Genomic DNA, 19,324 nt, shown 5'->3' with positions numbered 1-19,324 from the left:
AGCTCATCCAGATGGTAGCAGGTCTTTCTGATAGACTCAGCCATCTGGAGCAGGGTTCCGGTTCCTCTGGTGCGCCTGGTCCCATCGGATACCCACCATCCGATTCCTCTATTTTAGAGGAATTTTCTGAGAACGAGAGTTCTCAGCCAGGCTACCGCTCCCCCAATCAGGAGGAGCTGTCACCAGAGGAGGCCAGTATCCTGTCGGATATGAGGACACTCAGATCCTTGATCAGAGCGTACCTCCCGCAGGATCTGTGCCCTACCCCGCCGGAACTGCCAGCCTTGTCAACACCGACCTTTTCACTCTGGGGACAGGAAGTGGATCCCAATCCACAGGTTTCTCAAGGCTCCACTCGGGCACTTGAATTCCTTCCTCCCTCCCCGTCGGTGTTAGCAGTCTCTGAACTTTTGGAGCGTACAATCAGAGACTCACAAGGCGCCCACCAACGTACTTCCATCCCTGTCCTTCCGGCAGTCGGACCGGAAGCTTGGTGTAAACCGGGGAAGTTGTTCACGGCACAACTTCCTCCCGTTAGGCAGTACCGCGCTGACTATTATCGAGTCAGCTCGGCCGGCTGTCCAGCTGCAGCATCGACTTCCATATTAAAGGACGATGTACAGCTGGACCAACTCGTGCCTAGGGTGACCTCCTCCTCGGCTTACCGAGACCTTAGAGCACAAGAGGGTCTGGCCAAAAACACGTTAGCGGTGCTCTCCTACGCAGAGCACACTAACCTGGCCCTAGCCAGATCCCTAAAAGATAATGAGTCACTATCTGATGACACAAAATCGCTTGTGACATCCTTGTCACATTCGATTAGGCACGCTATTGCGCTGTCCGCCAAGACCGCAGCAAATAGCGTCCTACTCCGTAGAGACGCCGCACTGGGCTCTCTCAATGTCATCAGATCCCTCCAGCTGGAAGGGGCCTTAAGAACCGCTCCTATGGACGGTTCTTTCCTGTTCGCAGATTCTGTACAAGAGGCGGCTCAAGCACAGAAAGATTGGGACAAATTATATGCCCCCACTGCGACACAGAGGGCCAAGACCTCTCTACCTAACGCTAGAAAGATAGAGAGGCCCCAGCAGGCATCGGGTTCAATCCCGTACGCCAGGCAGGTCCTGCCTAGGCCTACCCCGCCTAGTCAGCCTGCTCCTGCTGGATCCTTCCGACGGGAAGCGGAGGGTCGCCGGACTGGAAAGAGGAAAAATACTTCCTCTAACCAGGGTGGATCCGGTCCGACTAAGCACTCCTTTCGCCCAAGGGGTGCTGGCCGGAAGAGGTGACTCCCCCCTCCTTTCTCCTCCCGGACGCAAAAAGGAGCCGACTCCGGTAGTCGGGGGCCGTCTGCAAAAATTTGCAGACATTTGGGACGATTGGTGCCCAAAGGGGTCCCCAGTCCCAAACATGTTGAGGTACGGAGTGAAACTAGATTTCAACCGTACCCCCCCGACTACCATATATCCAACCCCAGTTCAGCCACCGAAGGACCCAGTCAAGGCCTCTGCCCTCCAAGCAGAGGTCGCGACATTACTGGAGAAGCAAGCTATCCAGGTCCTTCAAGATCCATGCTCCCCCGGCTTTTACAGCCACGTTTTCTTGGTTCCCAAGAAAGCAGGGACATGGAGGCTGATCATAGACCTTTCCAGGTTAAACACCTTCTTGAATGTTCCTCATTTCAAGATGGAAACCACCAGGTCTATAGCAACGGCGATACAGCCCAACGATTGGGCGGTATCGATGGATTTAATGGATGCGTACTTACATGTACCGATCCATCCAGACTATCAACACTTCCTTCGATTCCATTACGAAGGAAAGACGTATCAATTCAGGGCCCTGCCGTTCGGTCTGGCATCGGCACCCCTAATTTTTACGATGATAGTCACAGCCTTCGTCGCTCCCTTTCACGTGATGGGGTTCAAGCTCCATCACTACCTAGACGATTGGCTACTCCGTTGCAAATCGCGGGAACTACTACTGCAACAACTTCAGGTTCTAAAGCAAAAAGTAGTTTCCGCAGGTTGGATTATCAACGAAACAAAGTCAGAATTCATACCATCCCAAGACTTCGTTTACGTTGGAGTTCGGTTCCTTACGGCCATAGGGAAAATGCTGCCCCCCCTAGACAGGATAAAGAAAATTCTTCATCTCGTCGCAGAATTCAGAGGAAGGACTCAAGCTCCCGCAAGGCGATGCTTGAGCCTTTTGGGACTTCTGAATTCGGCAGCAGACCAAATCCCCCTTGGCCGTCTATATATGCGTCCCATCCAGATGTTTCTAATGTCTCTATGGAAACCCCACAGGGACCCATTAGACAAGTTGGTATTGATACCTCAATACCTACTCAAGAACGTCTGGAACTTCTGGGAGTCGGAGACTCGTCTCCAAAGCGGTGTAGATCTTGCTCCACCGCCCCCAGAAGTGTCCCTGTTCACAGATGCTTCCCTACTAGGGTGGGGAGCACATCTGAACAACGGGGACATGTCCATAAGAGGTCTATGGACAAGGGAGGAGACCATTCTTCCAATAAATATATTGGAAATGAAGGCTGTCCTTCTTGCCGTGAGGGCTCTTTCCCTTCGCCTGAAGAATCGGAGAGTAACCCTGTTCTCCGACAATTCTACAGTAGTAGCATATGTCAGGAGACAGGGAGGCACAAAGTCCGGCATTCTTTGCCAGCTAACTTGGGAGCTTTACCATCTTTGTGCCGACCTTGGAGTATCGATATGTGCCAGACACATACCGGGCAATCGCAACATCCTTGCCGACGCCCTGTCCCGTCAGAACAAGCTAGTTCAGACAGAGTGGACACTCCATCAGGAGATTGTAGACGACCTTTGTCGCCTTTGGCAATCTCCGAAGGTAGATCTGTTCGCCACCAGGCTGAACAATCGCCTTCCCATCTATTACTCTCCACTTCCGGACGAAGAGGCCCTGGAAGTCGACAGCCTTACAGCCTCTTGGGTCGGGCTGAACGCATATGCGTTTCCACCCCTCCCTCTCATCCAACCAGTCCTGAACAAGATCTTGACCAGCCATCCGGTGAGAATAACTCTCATCGCACCTTGCTGGCCAAATCAGGCCTGGTTCCCAGCCTTGCTGGAGCTCCTGATAGATCACCCCAGGAGTCTTCCTACTTGGAAGCACCTCCTGTGGCACCCCCTGGGGAGATGCTACCACCAGAACCCTGGATTTTTCAAGTTTCACGCCTGGAACTTATCCAGTTGCATCTCCACCAGAGAGGCTTTTCGGACATCGCTGTCAAGCGCATGTCCGCACCTCAAAGGGGGGCTACCCTTGATGTGTATCAAGGAAAGTGGTCTACCTTCACTTCCTGGTGCAGGGAGAACGGAGTTAATCCGATCTCTCCCTCTATATACAGATTAGTTGATTTCCTTATTGAATTATTCACGGAAAGACAACTATCTGTCACGGCTATAAAAGGGTACAAGTCCGCCATCGCTTCTACCCTCCGTGTTTTAAGCACCTGGGATCTTCGTTGGGAGGACCAAATAACCCCTCTTTTCAGAGGAATGTTATTAGAGCGTCCTAGACCGGTTCACAACACCCCCAAATGGGACCTCTCTGTTGTCCTTAAGGTGCTCATGAGGCATCCTTTTGAACCCATGTCTATTTCATCCATGAAATATCTGACACTCAAAACGGTCTTTCTAGTAGCCTTGGCTACCGCCCAACGGAGATCAGAGCTCCATGCACTTTCTTTTAAGAAGCTGGCTTTTAGAGAGGGAGGGGAGGTTATCCTGGCTTTTATACCAGGATTTCTGGCGAAGAACCAGGGACCGGCCGCCTCTCGGCCCCCGGTTACTATTCCCTCTCTGTCAGGAACGATCTCTTATGATCTTCCTGACAGAACTTTATGTCCCGTCAGGGCCCTAAAGTTCTACATAAATAGGACAAAACCTCCCGGTATCCGCCAGGGGAGAGAGCGTTTGTTTTTGTCCTATAAGGAGGGAAATAAACGAGAGATAGCGGCCGCCACTATTTCAAGGTGGATTGTGGAGACTATTCGTCTTTCCTACAACACCTTGAAGACTTCCTCTGATCTTCGTGCGCTAGCTAACATCTCAGCACACGAAGTTAGAGCACTAGCCACCTCCTGGGCTAACTACCGAGGAGTTGCTCTTCAAGAAGTCGTTTCCGCTGCATGTTGGAGTAATCACTCCACATTCTCTCGTTTCTACCTACGAGACGTTTCTTCCCTCGTAGATGGCATGCACACAATCGGCCCGATTGTGTCTGCGGGGCATGTTGTTTGATCCTGGCTAGATCAAAAAAAGGGGGGGGAAGCCCGATTGAAGAGTCAAACGCGCATCTTGCGCCATTTTTGATATGCCCTATCTTCAACATCCAGGCAACCCCTAGTAGACTAGAAAGGACGCAATTTCTTATTGTTGTTTAGCAATAACTCATTCTACACCCTTCAACATGCCTTACTTGCTCTAAGCTCTGTTGCCGGAAAGAAGATGGTTTTATTACGCAATTCTAGCGCTTTCCGGAGAATGGGTCTATTACTCTCTATAATATGATTGTAATACCGAGATCAAAATACCGGTCCTCCGGTTCTCCCCATTTCTTTCCCCTGGCGGTCCTCCTTAGCTAATATGCCGGTGGTGCCTCCTGGATGGAACAACAGCTCAGCCTTAGGTAAGTCCTCGTTTCCCACCTCCAATAGGTTGCTGGGATTCGATGCAAAAGTGTTCCATAGGTAAGTTTGATTGACACAAAATGCCCATTTCCTTACAAGAAATGGCCATTTTGTTAGTTCATACTTACCTATGGAACACGGCCCTCCCGCCGTCCCCACAAACGGGACATACTCTTTATTAACGCTCAAGAGTAAAGACTAAATATGGCGGCATGAGATCGGCGCGATCTCGCGGGATCGGTCAGGGCGCCGCCTGGCGGCCGAGCTGTTAACTCAGTTCTCCCTTTAGAAAATTAAAGGGATACTCTTGTGTTTGAGCCCAAATGGAGTAACATGCAAAAGTGTTCCATAGGTAAGTATGAACTAACAAAATGGCCATTTCTTGTAAGGAAATGGGCATTTCTTAACATTCACTTATTGCGTCGATTGCATGCAAATCCAGAGAATGTGTAATCTAATTGCTGAAGCCGTCTACTCATATACATAGTTTAAAGCTCTCGGGATAGAAGTAGCTCATGCAGTCTGCATTAATCATTGGAATGCAAGGCATTTATCACCAAAGTGTAAAAACAGTCGCCGCCGAGAGATTACCACATGTATATGCTTGTGGCACTTTCCTATGTGATTGTGGTTTTCTATGAGTGAAACTATCCGATAATGGCAGACATTTATATTGGGTGATACATGTCTGTGCCAGCTTTATTAAGTGTTCGTTAGACAATCCTAAGCATTTTGTGCAACGTGTGCACATTAACCAGGCTGCAGCAAGTTGGCCTTACTGCTACTCGTATTCTATCGAATGTTATCTCGCTTTACATTCATTGCATGTTCCCGTCTTCGCTATATAATTCTCCCTGATGACTCAGTTAATCGTCTGTGACATGAAATGCTGCACTCCTATTAAGTGCCTTGTGTTGAAGTGCATCAGCATCTGGCCTATCGTACGAATCATGTGTCAGCACAATCGTTGACTAACATTTAGTTTGGTCCCAACAGCCTCTAGGACAATCTTTAATCCCACCAACAGTATTATTGAACTGAGGAACAGACCTAAGGTTTAACTGTGTTTCGAACCCAGGACTTCTGTATTGCAAGGATTCCTTGCTCTGAAGGGAAATTCCGTGCCCGGGCTAGGAGGAATGATTTCACACGACACACCTCCCTTTACCCTTTAGGTCAGTCAGTAGTGAAGTGGTCTTATAGGCCAGTGGTCCCTGGTACAAACCCTGGATGGACCTCGGTGTTTTTCCACCGTTATATTTGGCATTGCCAAACAGACTTTAATAAAGGAAAATCTTGGGTGTGAGATAGGTCCTGGGAGTTGTGAGACCGTGACTTTTTTTCCGAATACATGCAGAATGAATGGCAAGTCATCAGACTGCAATATAGATCTCACCAAAATGAAACATGTCTGTCATCAGACTGCAATATAGATCTCACCAAAATGAAACATGTCTGTTGGCCTATCTAAGACTTGCAAGTTATTCCGAAAAGCATCTCTCAACACTTGCGATAATCATTCATTGTCGCTGTATGAGAAGGCGCATTGAGGCGAACGGCCAAGCTCCGCCACCTGTGAATTGCCGGGCGAACTGGATTCAAAGAGAATCGACTCGAACTGTAGACCAAATCCGCCATTATTGACGCCCAAAACTATTTCTTTTGACCCTGTTGACCTCGATTCTAAAAACTTTTTTAAAGGCCATTCAAATGTTAAATCAACTGCAAACATGATCTTTTATATCACTAAGGTATATGAATACGATATATTGAGAAAAATCTGTACAACTATCGAAATATACGAATACTCGGATCTATTTCGGTCAATCACTCTGCCACCTGCGCGACCTGGTCACAATTGCGCCGCGTTGCATCAACTGGCTGGTTGAAATCTCCATATCGACATGAACGCCTTGATGGTTCAGCGCTTGGAGTGTTTGACTGCGGTTCGGGTGGTCACGGGTTCGACTCCCGGTATGTCGTTGCCAATTTTTTTTTCAATTTTTTTTCTTCATGATTTGTTTTCTAATCATTCATATATGTGCTTAATATTGTCATTATATCGAGCTTCTGAGGAAAGAGGGAAAGCTGGTACGAATAGTCACAGTCAGGGCATTTGTTACTAAGCAGATTCCCTTTAAAAAAAGAAGTACAACTCTTGCCATGTTTCGACATGTGTTTTATCTGATCCAAACTATTGCTATGTCAAGTTAAGTGTTGTATTTTAATGTGCAGAATCAAGCGTTTTAGATGTGCCGCCCCTTAGACATCAACCATAAATTTGAAATTTTTGAAAATATTGGCCTTTGTAAGTTACTGTTATTTCTGACCGTTTCTTCTGACTTATCTGTGTTAGGTAGTTTATCTCCAAAGATTAGACTATACGGAAGAACATTTGCTATCAATATAGTGATAAACCTGTTATGTACTACTAGCACATGCCACGCCCAGGATACCACTGTCACTGAGTTCCCCCTTTTTGAACATGCTACATTAATTGGATTTTTGTATTTTTTTCCGCCAGGTGGCTCTGCATGTTTTCATTAGTTTCTTCTTATCAGTGTGTTTTGTTTTATGATGATTTGCTATGCTAGAAAAGAAGCTTTAACACCTCATTTTGCATTAACGTTTATAAGACACCTGAGATGACATCATCATCATCATCTGCAGTCAGATTATAAACCCAGGTAACTACTTCCACTTTGGTCGTGGCTGAGCCGAAGAGAGGCCCCCCTTCTCTTCCCTCTGAAACTGTTTTGCCTTTGGCACTTTTAAGACCATGATACTTGTTTACATTACTTGATTATTATTTTCCTACAGGAGGAGATACGGGATCAAAATAATAAAAAGTATTGCAAAGTGAATCTAGACTCAGGCGAGGTAAATTTTCTGTAAATAATTATGACCAGCAATGCTTTACAGCTTCAATTGCTCTCACCAACTGGAGACCTTCCTTACTTCCCATAAACCTTGCGGAAATACAAACCATAGCAGTCCTTTATTTGTCTTGGGCCCACCGGCAAAGCTTTGAAATCCACGACAACTCTCGTAGACGAGATTTCAGGTCAAAACTACTGGTGTAGTAGATAGGCACAATGAACAAACGATCTGGACCCCTCGCCAACCCCCCCCCCCCCATCCCCCCTCCCCTCAGCTGAATCCACCAACACTTGTAACTGCTCCTTTATTAGCAGTCTAACTAGCGTAGTATCATGAGAGTAGCTCGCACTTAGGGAAGGAGGGTTGCTTTGTCACGCACTAGCTGTCACGAGCACCATAGTAAAAATGGCGGCACCGATGATGATGTCATCGACATGGTTGTTTGCGAACGTGATGATCGCTTGATAATTCAGATTAGGCTTAGCTTTGACCTAACCATACTCAAAACAACTGGATGTAGTGGTGAGATCCGTATAGTATTTTTGTCCCATATCCACAGCTCGCTTGTTCCAGAATCACCGATGGTCTAGACGAATGAGATGGAGTAGGCGTGGAACGAGAAACAGCGAGACTAGCGAAACAGAGGAGGTGAGCGTCGTGTGCTCCTAGGGAACAATGAGCATGCGCGTGTGGTTTTTGGTCTTTGACCTCTGTCTCTAATCGGGATATGCACTCTGTACCCACTTTATCCACTAACAGCATCAACCTCATAGAGAACTGTGTTGCAAAAAGGCCCATGTTATCAAGTTGTCCCCCACCTCACCCCGCCCCAGCAATACATTTCAGCAGCAGTTTATTATACTTAATGCTGTTGGTGTCAGGGTTCGAAGTAGAGATACGGTCTTGTCAATGCAGGCATATTTGAACATTCAAACGTCTAATCTGAAACAAAGCGCTTTACTGATCGTGCCTATTTGTCGGCATGTTGTAAACATACATTAACATCATAATCAATTAATCAGTTGATGAAGGATTGTAGATGCTATGAGATATATGTCAAAGTCGTTTAGTGACTTGAACATACAATACCTATCGCCTCTTGGTTCTGGGGTGATAGCCGTACTTCATCGAAATATTGTTTACCCACTTCTTTCACATAAAAATGAAAGTTTACGCTTCCCACAGGCCTTGTTGTGTACGATAGTGTTCGCATGTTCCCGTTCTTCCGATGTCTCTTAGCCTGCAGTAGTGCACTCACTTGCTCGCATTGCATCTCTTACTAATAAACATGGCGCTGTCTCGAGAAGTCAATTCTCTCGGAACTAGATCACTATGGTAAAACATGAGGGATGGGAACTATGACAGTCTGTCATTCTTTCTATCATTTGTAAACATGAGGTCTACACCAGAAAACTTTCATCACTCACTGGCAAATAGGCCATACCAACTTGACAGAAAATACGTATTGGGTCTTTTGAGGATTTATCGATGTATACAGCTAGTTCACATCAGGGTTGAGGGATGTAATGCTGGAATTCAGTATTGTGAAACAAGCGTGTCTGCAGACAACTTTCATAATGAGCATAATTTCATTTTCGAATTTTCAAAAAAAGCCAATCTTCGTCTATTTCAATTTTATGCCTCAGAATGATTACATATGGCTTGGCCCGATGAAGCTTAACTACCGGCGGTCATTCCGTAGGCTCCGAAACAGCATACGTTTGAAACGAATACACGTATGTTTATTTTCAAGGACGTCTTGCTATTGTGGTGGCCTCTGTCAAACACACCTCTCAGTGACTCCCCCTACGTCATTACTGTTGGTGTACTACGTCATCAATCAATGCGTGTGTGTACAATTATTTTAGTACCTGTTCTCTAGGTCCTTGTCTTTGTCATCATCGTCAAACTAGAAGTCAGTGTCCGTTTTGCCGTTTTTCCCTTCACCCATGCACTCCCCACCTGAGTGGTGTCCCTGCCCAGTCCAAAGCTTCTACGGTGTCATCCACATCCGTCTTAACTTTAAAGTGGTGTAGTTGTCCCTCTCTCTCTCGTTATGGGAATGTTAAAGACCTGGTCCCATGGTAATAGTTTATCTGGATCAATCACGTATTTACTACTAACATCAACACTGCATTATGCTAGCTTCCATACCCGTTCTTAACTAAATTATTAATATATGAAAACTAACAATGTCGTCGATGAGACTTAGACTAGTGAAAGTAGATTACTAACACATGGTAAAATTCTCAATGAACGCGATTAATGCAGTGTTTTAATTTGCAATTAGTTAGGATGTTTAGAAGTATCTCTTGCATTCTTCGTTTATGTCATGTCCTGTCCGGTCCCCTTCGTTTGCACAAACCATGCCAAGCTTGGACTGAGCTCACAACATCCGTACTCCGTCCACCTGGCGGATGATTTCGCTTTGATCAATTATTTCTGTCTTGCTATCACCATCTCGACATTAGTTTTGGAATCGGCTTGACAATGATTGATTTTATTTGGACGTTTATTTGTCATCTTAGCTTACAGAAACAGAAGTGTACTCTTCTCGAAGGACCAGGGAAAGCCACCTACGAAACATAAAATGAACTAGTCGTATCTGTACACTGTGTTCAGTATAGTATGTCTTGGGATTCTCCTACGAAAGAGAAATAAACAAGATATACCATCAATACATCTTTTCGTAGGTCACCTCACTGTATTTCAAGGAGGGCATATTTCTCAAACACAGTGTGGGGATTCATCGTAAAGGCGCCGCATTGTGAGTTTTTCCCTTTGTTCTGTTTACAATGGAATCATGCACTGTTTACTTCTAGACTACGTCGTCGCCTCAACCTCGTCGCCGTGATAGACATGGTCCGATTCCATTGTGTTTGTTGAACAACTTACAAAGCATGCTTTGTCAGACAGACCTGCCGACGAGTACACCTTTTCAGTATAATTTCTCTGTTTGTGACCATTGTTTATGCATGGTACTACATTGTGCTTGGCCGTTGGATTACAAAGGAATGTGTACTGGGAGCACACAGTCATCCTAAAATGGACATCTTTGGTTGAAAATACTCCAGAATCTAGCATTAGAATAGGTTGGCAGGTCTGCTCAGATGAATCGCCAGACTGGTAGGACTCGTCCATCAAAGAAGGGTTGCGGGTTGCTGGATACATAGAATGCAGACAATGCATGTGCGGCTGTTTTAGATCTGTCTTGTGTTCTGCTGAAGTGTGTAGCCTAAGCCATGTCTTACGTTTACTTCTGTGTACTCATTTATTTCATGTGCCATTTCTTAGACGCTTTTCCTATTGTCTTCTTCAAACTCAGGTGACCCCTAACAACAACGGCTCGCTCAGCAATGGACACCCTGCAAATAGTAGTGACACACCGGTTAACGAGTCAATGGTATGACGTCATGAGTCACCAACCAATCAAAAACATTACTCGTAGTACCCTCCAATTACAGGCAGATTCACCGGAACGACCAAAAAAGTTTGTCTGCTGCGCATGGCGGAAGAATGACGTTGACATTTGACCCGGAAGCGGAGGTGACGTGATTCAATTCAGCCAATAAGATTTCAACGAAAGGATCGAATTCCGGCCTCTGGTAGTGCGGCGTCAGGCAGGACCTTGGTGCGGCAATTAGTTAGACTATTAGCATGTAGATGGCGATTTCTCGGTGACTGACGCCTGGTGTCGAGTGTGTGTTGCCTCTGAAATTCATATAAAACCATCACGGGGGGGAAGAGGGGGAGGGGGGGGGGGCAGGGACGATAACCAAGTCAGGGGATGCTTTGAATAATCATGTTGGTTCATATAGGCCAATTTGTAGACATAACCAAAAATTAGCCATGAAACAGGGATAATTTGGAGTAGAAACTGGGCTGGTTGTTCATGGTTTATTATCCGTCTCGTGACTAGCCTTCTTGGGAAGCCTGAAGGCCATTTAGGCAAGAGCTTGACATTCTAAAGCACTTAGAACGCTTTCAAAAGGGAGTGACTGCCAATTTCAAGGCTTTGTTTACTAGGGCCAACCCTTAACGAGAATTACAGTATTTTAAAGGGGTATGCATAGATTTTCTGGCCTACCCATGACCAATAGTACGAGGTTCTCAAGCAGTCGTTCTTAAGAATTCAAACATCTCTTTGATATATTCGTGATAGGGTTGCACAGAGGTTTTCTACAGCGCCATTAGCGCATTTTAGGGTCTGTTGAAGTTCAAACGGGATAAACTTCCCGTATCATGCATGAATATTGCGTTATATATGTACATTGTATGTATTTTCTTCCTATGATAAAAAAACTGTACCATTGGTCACAGTGATGACTGTATTTCATTTTAGTAAGGCTTTTTGGGCCAAATAAATCATCTGGATACGTTGTTCAAATGTGTGTCGTGTTTTTTAACTCAAAGTGTTTCTGTAAATTTGTTTACTGTTCATTAGAGTTAATGGTCTTTTTCATCAAAGTTTGTTCAGATTTGATTTAAAAAAACTATATAGTAAACCGCCGAACTTTCGCGGACTTTTTATTTTTGCCAATTACCTAGATTCGCGAAAATAAAAATCGCGATGACTTGTTGGTGTGAAAAATCGAAAGAATTTCAAAAATAAATCGGCGTGAAATGTTATTGTTTAAGGGTACTTGTGCCAAATTACGACATAGTACCAGGAATAGTTCAGCCATGTGCCTTTTCTCATCTTTGTATCTGTTTGCGTTGTTATAGCTTTAATAAAACGTGGCTCTGTTGCAAACTATAGGAGTCTAAAACATCGGAAACAAGTATTAAAAAGTATCGATGATATATTGACGATCGTTCTATTCAGCCACATTGCAAGAATCCCTTCGAATATATGTCTTTCATCAGTGTTTCTCATCAGCCTCTATTACAATCATTTACTAATATTTCGATGGTTCTCCGATTGTTTTGAGTTTGTGTTCTGCTCGCAGTTTCGCCACAACCCCTCTTCGGACTGGTGTACTCAAGGTTAATCCTGATAAAAGGACATCGGGAAACCCATGTACGGTTTCCCGTCCAATGTATCGTAAGCCATTCCTAATATATACATCTCTATCATCAGAATACTTCAGGTCATGGACTAAAACACGTGCACTCATTCAGTTCATTCTCCGATTGGGGGGTTCGATGTGGCGAGATTGGGCGGCATTTGTACTTTGGGGATCTTTCTTAAAAACCGTTCATTGAAAAGGGGTTTTACTGTGGACTACAAACCACTTGGCGGTTGCGCCTATCAAGTACCATGGACGGAGCCATCATGTTGTTGGATCGGGGTAATGAAGGAGTAACATTTTGTTGGAGAACTAATCCCTCGGGAACTTACTGAAAATGCTTGCGATGTAGAGTTTCACGTCAATGGTGCTGTGATCCACACAGCAGCGTATCGAGTCAAATGTTTTCAGATAGATCTGGCCCAAGGTACTAGACTAAACGGTAGTGTGATCACAAATAGTAATGTTGCATAGCTCTGGGCAGCCGGTGCCATTGTTCACCGGTTTTAGTTGACACCGTGAAAGAGCATTGGTCAGGCTTAGTGTTGTGCAACACCACTATCTTTTCGTAAATGTGATCTGGTCACATTCCTGAGTTCAACTAAGTACCTTTGGCTAGAACGATATGAAAAACACTTTTTCAGGCACGGATCCAAGTTGTTGCAAAAGTAGAGGAGAGGGTGACATTCCTTTGGGAACCTATCATTTGGAAGCATTTCAGTAACTTTCTCCAGATTTATTATAGCTGTATATTAGAGACATGGATGTCATGTTGACCTTCGATCATGTTGATGTACATTGGATAGGATGTATTTTTGTACATAGCAAAATTAAAGAGATATTTCTGAGTAAAGAGTTTGTTGTTCAATTTTATGCTGGTTGCGCGACAGTAATGTAACAATTATCTCATTGATGGTTTCGATGGACAAAAGACCACACCTAAGAATAAAAGCATCATGGACAAAATTAGATTCATTTCACACCGACAAGACTGGTATTAAAATATTTAGTCACACCTATGGAAAATTATCCTTGCACGTTGAGTCAAAGATTGCTCGGGGAAAGGTGACTATAGAGACGGTGGCCCTACAGAACAAGATTCGATAGCTGCGCCATCTTCAGAGAGAGCTTTGAAACTTTTATGACACAATCCGCCTCTGCCTGAATTGGCCCCCATGGCCTATAGATTGGGCCATTTGACACTTAAAATATGTCTACCACACAATACTGCCGCGTGCTTGGAACCTTTCGCCGAACGAAGCAGTCAAATGGAATTTTCACCCCGAGCTGGTACGACACGGCGGCTTCAGAATAATGTAATGTACCATGTATTGTGACGTCACCAACATCGACCCAAATTCTAAGTAAAGAACATTCCAGGAGACACATCACCGCCACGCCATCTCTGGGGTAGGTAACGAACGCAAAACTTCAGAAGGTGCCCTTCACTGTCTGGAACAACAAGCCATCTCATGTCTGTCTTGATGTTGATCATTCCATTTGTTCTTCAAACGACTTTTGCGGTAAGATTTTTGATTTTTTTCTAACTTCGGCCTACTCTAGGCTCCACTGCCACATGTGTAGTTCTAGGATTCTAACCCGGACAATGTCTCGAACATGATATTTCAGGATAACGAATGTATCATTCAACACATAGATTGTATTGTCCCCTAGGCTACTAACAATACGGTAGTCATGGTAGTGGTTTTCTACCATGGTTGCAGCTTAGAGTAACCAGGCTAAAGACTTTAGTCTGGTTACTCTAATGTTGCAGTGAGTACTATTGATATCTGGGCGAAGCTGCTTTGTGACCAGTCAATGAAAATCTTGGGTTCGTTCTCTGGTCTGACAAGAGCACGCAATGGGTCCTGCATTGGGTACAACGGCAATCTGGTGGCTGAGGTAATGATTTCAAGTGTAATTAAGGATTGAAGACTACAGGACACTCGTAGCAGATAATTCTACTGCGTAGAATTATAGAGCATAACAGTGCACAATGGCCTAATTTCTTTCATGAAGCACGTAGCGCGTATAGATAAACTACAGTCATATCATGTAGGTAACTGCGACGCACTTATAAGGTCAACCATACATACATGTAGACAAAAAACATTGACTTTGGTTTCAGGCCAAATATTTCACAAAATCTTTATCAATTATGCGTAGCCTATTAGGGGGATTTTACTGGGGATTATTAATTCTGATTCAGTCAAACACAGAATTTCAAAATCTTTTACTTGCCTATCATGACTGGTCTATTATTTGGACTAGGGTCTCACACCCAGACATTGCAACCATTGCAGGAAAAGCATTGCCAATCAATACATATCATAATTGACCCCAGTGCATTATGGCAGACGTAAGTCTTGTAAGGGCGCGTGTCTCAGAGGCAAACACGTTTCAGCAATGTTATTAGGCCTAGGCTAATTTAGTCCAGAGTTAATTCAGCGTCTTCCATTTACGTAGGCCTACTAATAGTCACTCATATTGTGTTTAGTGACTAGCGACTCCAGTGGGGTGTCTCCCACCATCGGTCTAGCCTAACGTACCCGGGACTACAAACATGCAGTAACTTGAATTGAAATGATTTGAAATTGGACCGACCATTCCCTGTACCAGCCCGGCGCTAGTGCGTGCACTCCTTCCAAATACCATGTTCACCATTTCAGGGTAACACATACACAGTCACATCTGGCGATAGCCATAAACAATGTGTGAAATGTCCACCAGGCTCCTACGTGGTGAAGGATTGTCATCAAGATGACACGAATTCAACGGTCTGTGGGGCCTGTCCGACAGGCGATTACACACAGGCATGGAACGCCTACCACGGCTGTAAACACTGCAGGACACATTGCAATGGGGCTAATGAGATTATGACCGCGGAGTGTAAGCCCGACCATGATATCGTCTGTGGATGTCCTCCAGGGTTTTGGCGAGAAAAGCATAGGACGCCAAATGCAAAGTGTTTGCCGTTTCTTAAGTGTGGCAAGGGATATGGTGTGGATAAATCCGGTAGGTCATAGTCAGACATATCCCGATGAACGATTCTCAAAACGTTCTACTGGAGTCAGTATGAAGATATATAACGAAGTTGAGGCCCATCAAATAATGTGAAATTGACTCTAATATGAATTATTTAGGTAAAGTGTTGTTTGGTATCGTGTCCTTTTTGAAATGATGGGGAAAGTCCTGTGATATATCATAATACAGTATTCCTTTCTTGTTTTCAAGGGACCAACATAAGTGATGTAACATGTATACCCTGCATAAAGAGTATCAACTTCTCTTCAATCGTCTCTAACTCGGAAACCTGTCAACCATGTAGAGACTGCCAGAAGGAGGGTTGGAATCAGACCCAGTCCTGTACAGTGATTGCGAATGCGAAGTGTGACGTCAAAACAAGTATGTCTGTTTGCGTGTCTCTCTTCACAATGAATACACGTCTTAATGCAAATCTGGGCCACGTTAGGCTCTTGTCCAGGAGTTGGTGGTTTTAGAAATCAATTGCAAGCAATTTCCAAAAGAGGAATCGATGTTGTCATGTAAAAGATTCAGAGTTTTACATGTGGTTGCTCTTCATTGGGCAGGAGCCAATTCAGTGGACTTTTAGGCTGACTTAGGTATGATTTAGTTTGATCTCCAGCTAACGAATGATATGTGCTGTAAGGGAACACATTTTTAACGGATCGATTGATAAGGAGGATTACCATAAAAGTGTAGCAAGAGTATGTTGATAAACTGCGAGGTCGTGGAAACACCTAATTGTAACTTAGCAAACACTAATCTGACCTAATCCTGCATTGGCTCTGTGCTTCCTTAAGACTCTGGGAAAGGTAGGGTCTTCATCAGAAGAAGTCCTATGTAAAAATAGATCGTCTATATCTCTTATTAAGCAATCAAAATTTCAGCAAGCGACCCAGCTTCATCCACAAGCAGCAAATACTCAAAAAGCAGCACTCAAGATACACCTCCTACCACAGGTAGGTAGGTTTTAGGAGTAAAAATACAGAACTCGAGGGGGTTTGCTTTCCTTTACGACGGAAGCTAACATGCTTATTGTTCCTTCAAGCACTCAAACCAAGCTATAAGACGTTGTGATCAATATGTTATCATGGGGATGGTTAAGTTAGATTCCTATCAGTTCATCTCTGTGCATGTTACCTCAATTCAAAAAGGTTTTTACCCCCCTTATGTAAAACAAAGATGAGTGAATCGACCTTCATTGGTATGCTCTTCTGGCCAGTTGAGAGCACCAGTGTCGATTTCAGTACAGTACTAGTGTTCTACCGGTACCTTTCTGTCTTTTTCTATTTTACAGATAGTCTGAACATATCAAGTATAATCGCCAGTGTATGTGTGGTTGTGATTATTGTCGGTATAGTAATTTATGTCGGTTGTAAATGTTTGAAGAGTCGAAAAAAATCCGTTAAAACTAGGCATGCAAGGTAGGTCAAACTCTGCTTAACTGTCACTTATTTGCAGGACTTCGTACAAACATTGTAATGGAAGTCATTCTGTGTAGGACAAGACTTCCGACGAAGTGGCCACAGTCAAAGTCTTTGTACAATGTTGAGCATGTCTGCATTCAGTTTCCGTAACGATCAATTTGAGTCAAAGATTTTGTGTCTTCTTCTTAGCGTTCGGCGACAGCACCAAATTGTTAGTTCAGTGAATCGGGCTGTGGCCTTTAGGTAACTAAGTCTCCGTTCCTCGAAAACTCTTCTTGACATTCCGATCAGACCAGGTCGTTTACTGCTGGTTGTATCCAACTGCATTACTCTGATCTGTCCTGGAGACTCCAGCAATGCCAGTGGTATGTCTTTGACCCGTTTAATGCTCTGGGCCTGGTGTCCTCCCGACCCTGTGAAGTGGAGACACCAAAACGATCCAAAGTTGTTTGTGCTGCCAAGTCTCATATAATGCGCAAACTCCCGATTTGGCGCCCCGTGGAAACTGGAGGCTATCGACCTCTGTTGTGGAGTCTGGTTGGAGCGTCCCCATCGGCTATTGTTAATCGAGCGGCAATCTGCCCGGGCTTGGGTTTTGGAGTTCTTCATCGCCTGCACTATGCCTTGCTTTTGTTCACCAGTGCCTTTCAGGTCATATTCATTTCATTGATTATTTCAGGAACATCTCACACGACAACGTGATATTTCGTAAGTTAAATTCCTGTTACCATGCTGCCACCGGTTGGGAGGCACCTGAAGAACGTTCACACTAATAACATGTCTGACAATAAATCCTTCAAAATAATCACAACAGGCCAAATAATAATTGTCTATAACCAGTCACTCACTATACTCGGCGTTAACATGATTTAGTTCCCTGGGCTAGGCTAAAGAAGATAATTAACACAAAGAACTTCAGTGGCTTAACATGTTATGAGAGGACCAGGTTTTGGATTTAGGTTGATGAGTGGTGAAACGGGACAGGGCTGAAGTTGCATGAAAGCTATTGAAACATTATGTCATTTACCACAGGGCCAACACTACAAGGTTCATTTTCATCGGCAATCGCAAACACGTTCCAACATTCATTACAATTTTTCAATTTATATTTTTCAATGAGGTGTCAATGGTAGTCTAGACGAAGAGAGCACAGGAGGTAGTGCCACATCACCCAGATCGGAAAACGTCAGGCGGAGAATCAGTAATATTAGTCTCCGAAGCGGTGAGTTGCATGAGCTGAGACGATCCTCAGCTAACGCCTGCCAAGCTGATTTGCTTTCAAGTAGAACCTTCACCCTGGAGAATCAATTCCCCAGATTGCCGAGAATCTTATCCAACTTACCGGTCAGCCTATCCTGGATAGTGCTACTTGAGCCCTGGAAGAGTGGCTTCCTCGATCAAAAGTTGTGTCCATCTGGTAATATGACAATGGCAGTTTGCAAGCACAGTTATAGCGGTTTTGTTATCATTAAACTTTATAACGAGCTGCGGTGTGCTTAAAACCCCATAGGCTCTCGAAGGGGTTGAATGCCGATGTTGGAGATTTTTCTCAAATACCCAGCAATAATTTATGAAATGATTGTTTACAGGTATCACTCTAGAGAACGATGTGTTCCCTTGGCTAGGTCGCAAGTTAGGCTATGCTTATCAGAACATATGTAAATCCTTACCTGGGAAACGAATCGTTACAGCAGACATCGAACAGGCTAAACACAAGTTTAGGGATACTTCACATCTTCCTGATGTCATTGCAGAGGTAAGCCAGCCTTGCAACTTTCACATACCGCTTGTGTTGTTCTTCTTAGCTCGTGGTAACCCACCCTGCGTAGTATACATTGCCGAGAAGGTTCATTTTCATCTCTTAAATGCCCTCCCCTCAATGGTTACTATATTCTTTGGGCCACAAGGTAGTATTCTGTTGAATTTTGATATCGGCCAGTGCTGGCATCCACAATCCGGGCCAACAATACAACACTCTGCTCTTTTCAGGTTTTCCTTATATGGAAGGACAAGAATGCATTAGAAAAAGAAGAAGATGACTTATTTAGAGAAATTTTCAACACTTTAGATGCAAGGAAAGATGTTTTTTCGTGTGAGATGAGAGAGGAATTCTTAAACAACTTCACATAGCCATCTGCAATCCTTTCCAATTGTGAACATACATGCACTGCCATACGCTAGCCCTGTTGCTTGTGCTTGAATAAGAGACAAGTATTTTGGCGTCATGTTAAGCTTTAGTTTTGCCCATTTTGTAGTATCATGTTGTAATATAATAACCAATAAAATTCATTTTCTCCATATTCAATTTTTAA

The 19,324-nt window shown here is 44.3% G+C and overlaps 2 protein-coding genes across 28 annotated transcripts in view; both read left to right on the top strand.

Moving 5' to 3' along the window:
- LOC135500104 (PDF receptor-like) overlaps nucleotides 1-11,309 on the top strand; it is a 91,466-nt gene extending 80,157 nt beyond the window's left edge. For 9 of the 27 annotated variants that reach the window (XR_010449399.1, XR_010449400.1, XM_064791285.1 and 6 more), the window contains 2 exons: nucleotides 8,112-8,200; nucleotides 10,878-11,309. Coding sequence is in view for 23 of the 27 variants with exons in the window: in XM_064791285.1 (XP_064647355.1) it covers nucleotides 8,112-8,200; nucleotides 10,878-10,961 (173 nt within the window). In the remaining 4 variants the exon portion in view is untranslated. The other 18 variants (XM_064791297.1, XM_064791301.1, XM_064791303.1 and 15 more) reach the window with 10 other exon arrangements.
- Nucleotides 11,310-13,828: 2,519 nt separating this feature from the next.
- LOC135500668 (tumor necrosis factor receptor superfamily member 11B-like) lies at nucleotides 13,829-19,324 on the top strand. Its single transcript, XM_064792270.1, has 9 exons — nucleotides 13,829-14,084; nucleotides 15,231-15,576; nucleotides 15,796-15,966; nucleotides 16,473-16,544; nucleotides 16,883-17,009; nucleotides 17,692-17,720; nucleotides 18,133-18,234; nucleotides 18,602-18,768; nucleotides 19,002-19,324. The coding sequence occupies exons 1-9, from the start codon at nucleotides 14,034-14,036 to the stop codon at nucleotides 19,140-19,142; spliced, it is 1,206 nt and encodes a 401-aa protein (XP_064648340.1). The 5' UTR covers nucleotides 13,829-14,033; the 3' UTR covers nucleotides 19,143-19,324.

This window comes from Lineus longissimus, chromosome 16, assembly GCF_910592395.1.
Source record: "Lineus longissimus chromosome 16, tnLinLong1.2, whole genome shotgun sequence".
In the NCBI taxonomy this organism is placed as follows: Eukaryota; Metazoa; Nemertea; class Pilidiophora; order Heteronemertea; family Lineidae; genus Lineus; species Lineus longissimus.
This window is presented reverse-complemented; position numbering and strand designations above follow the sequence as displayed.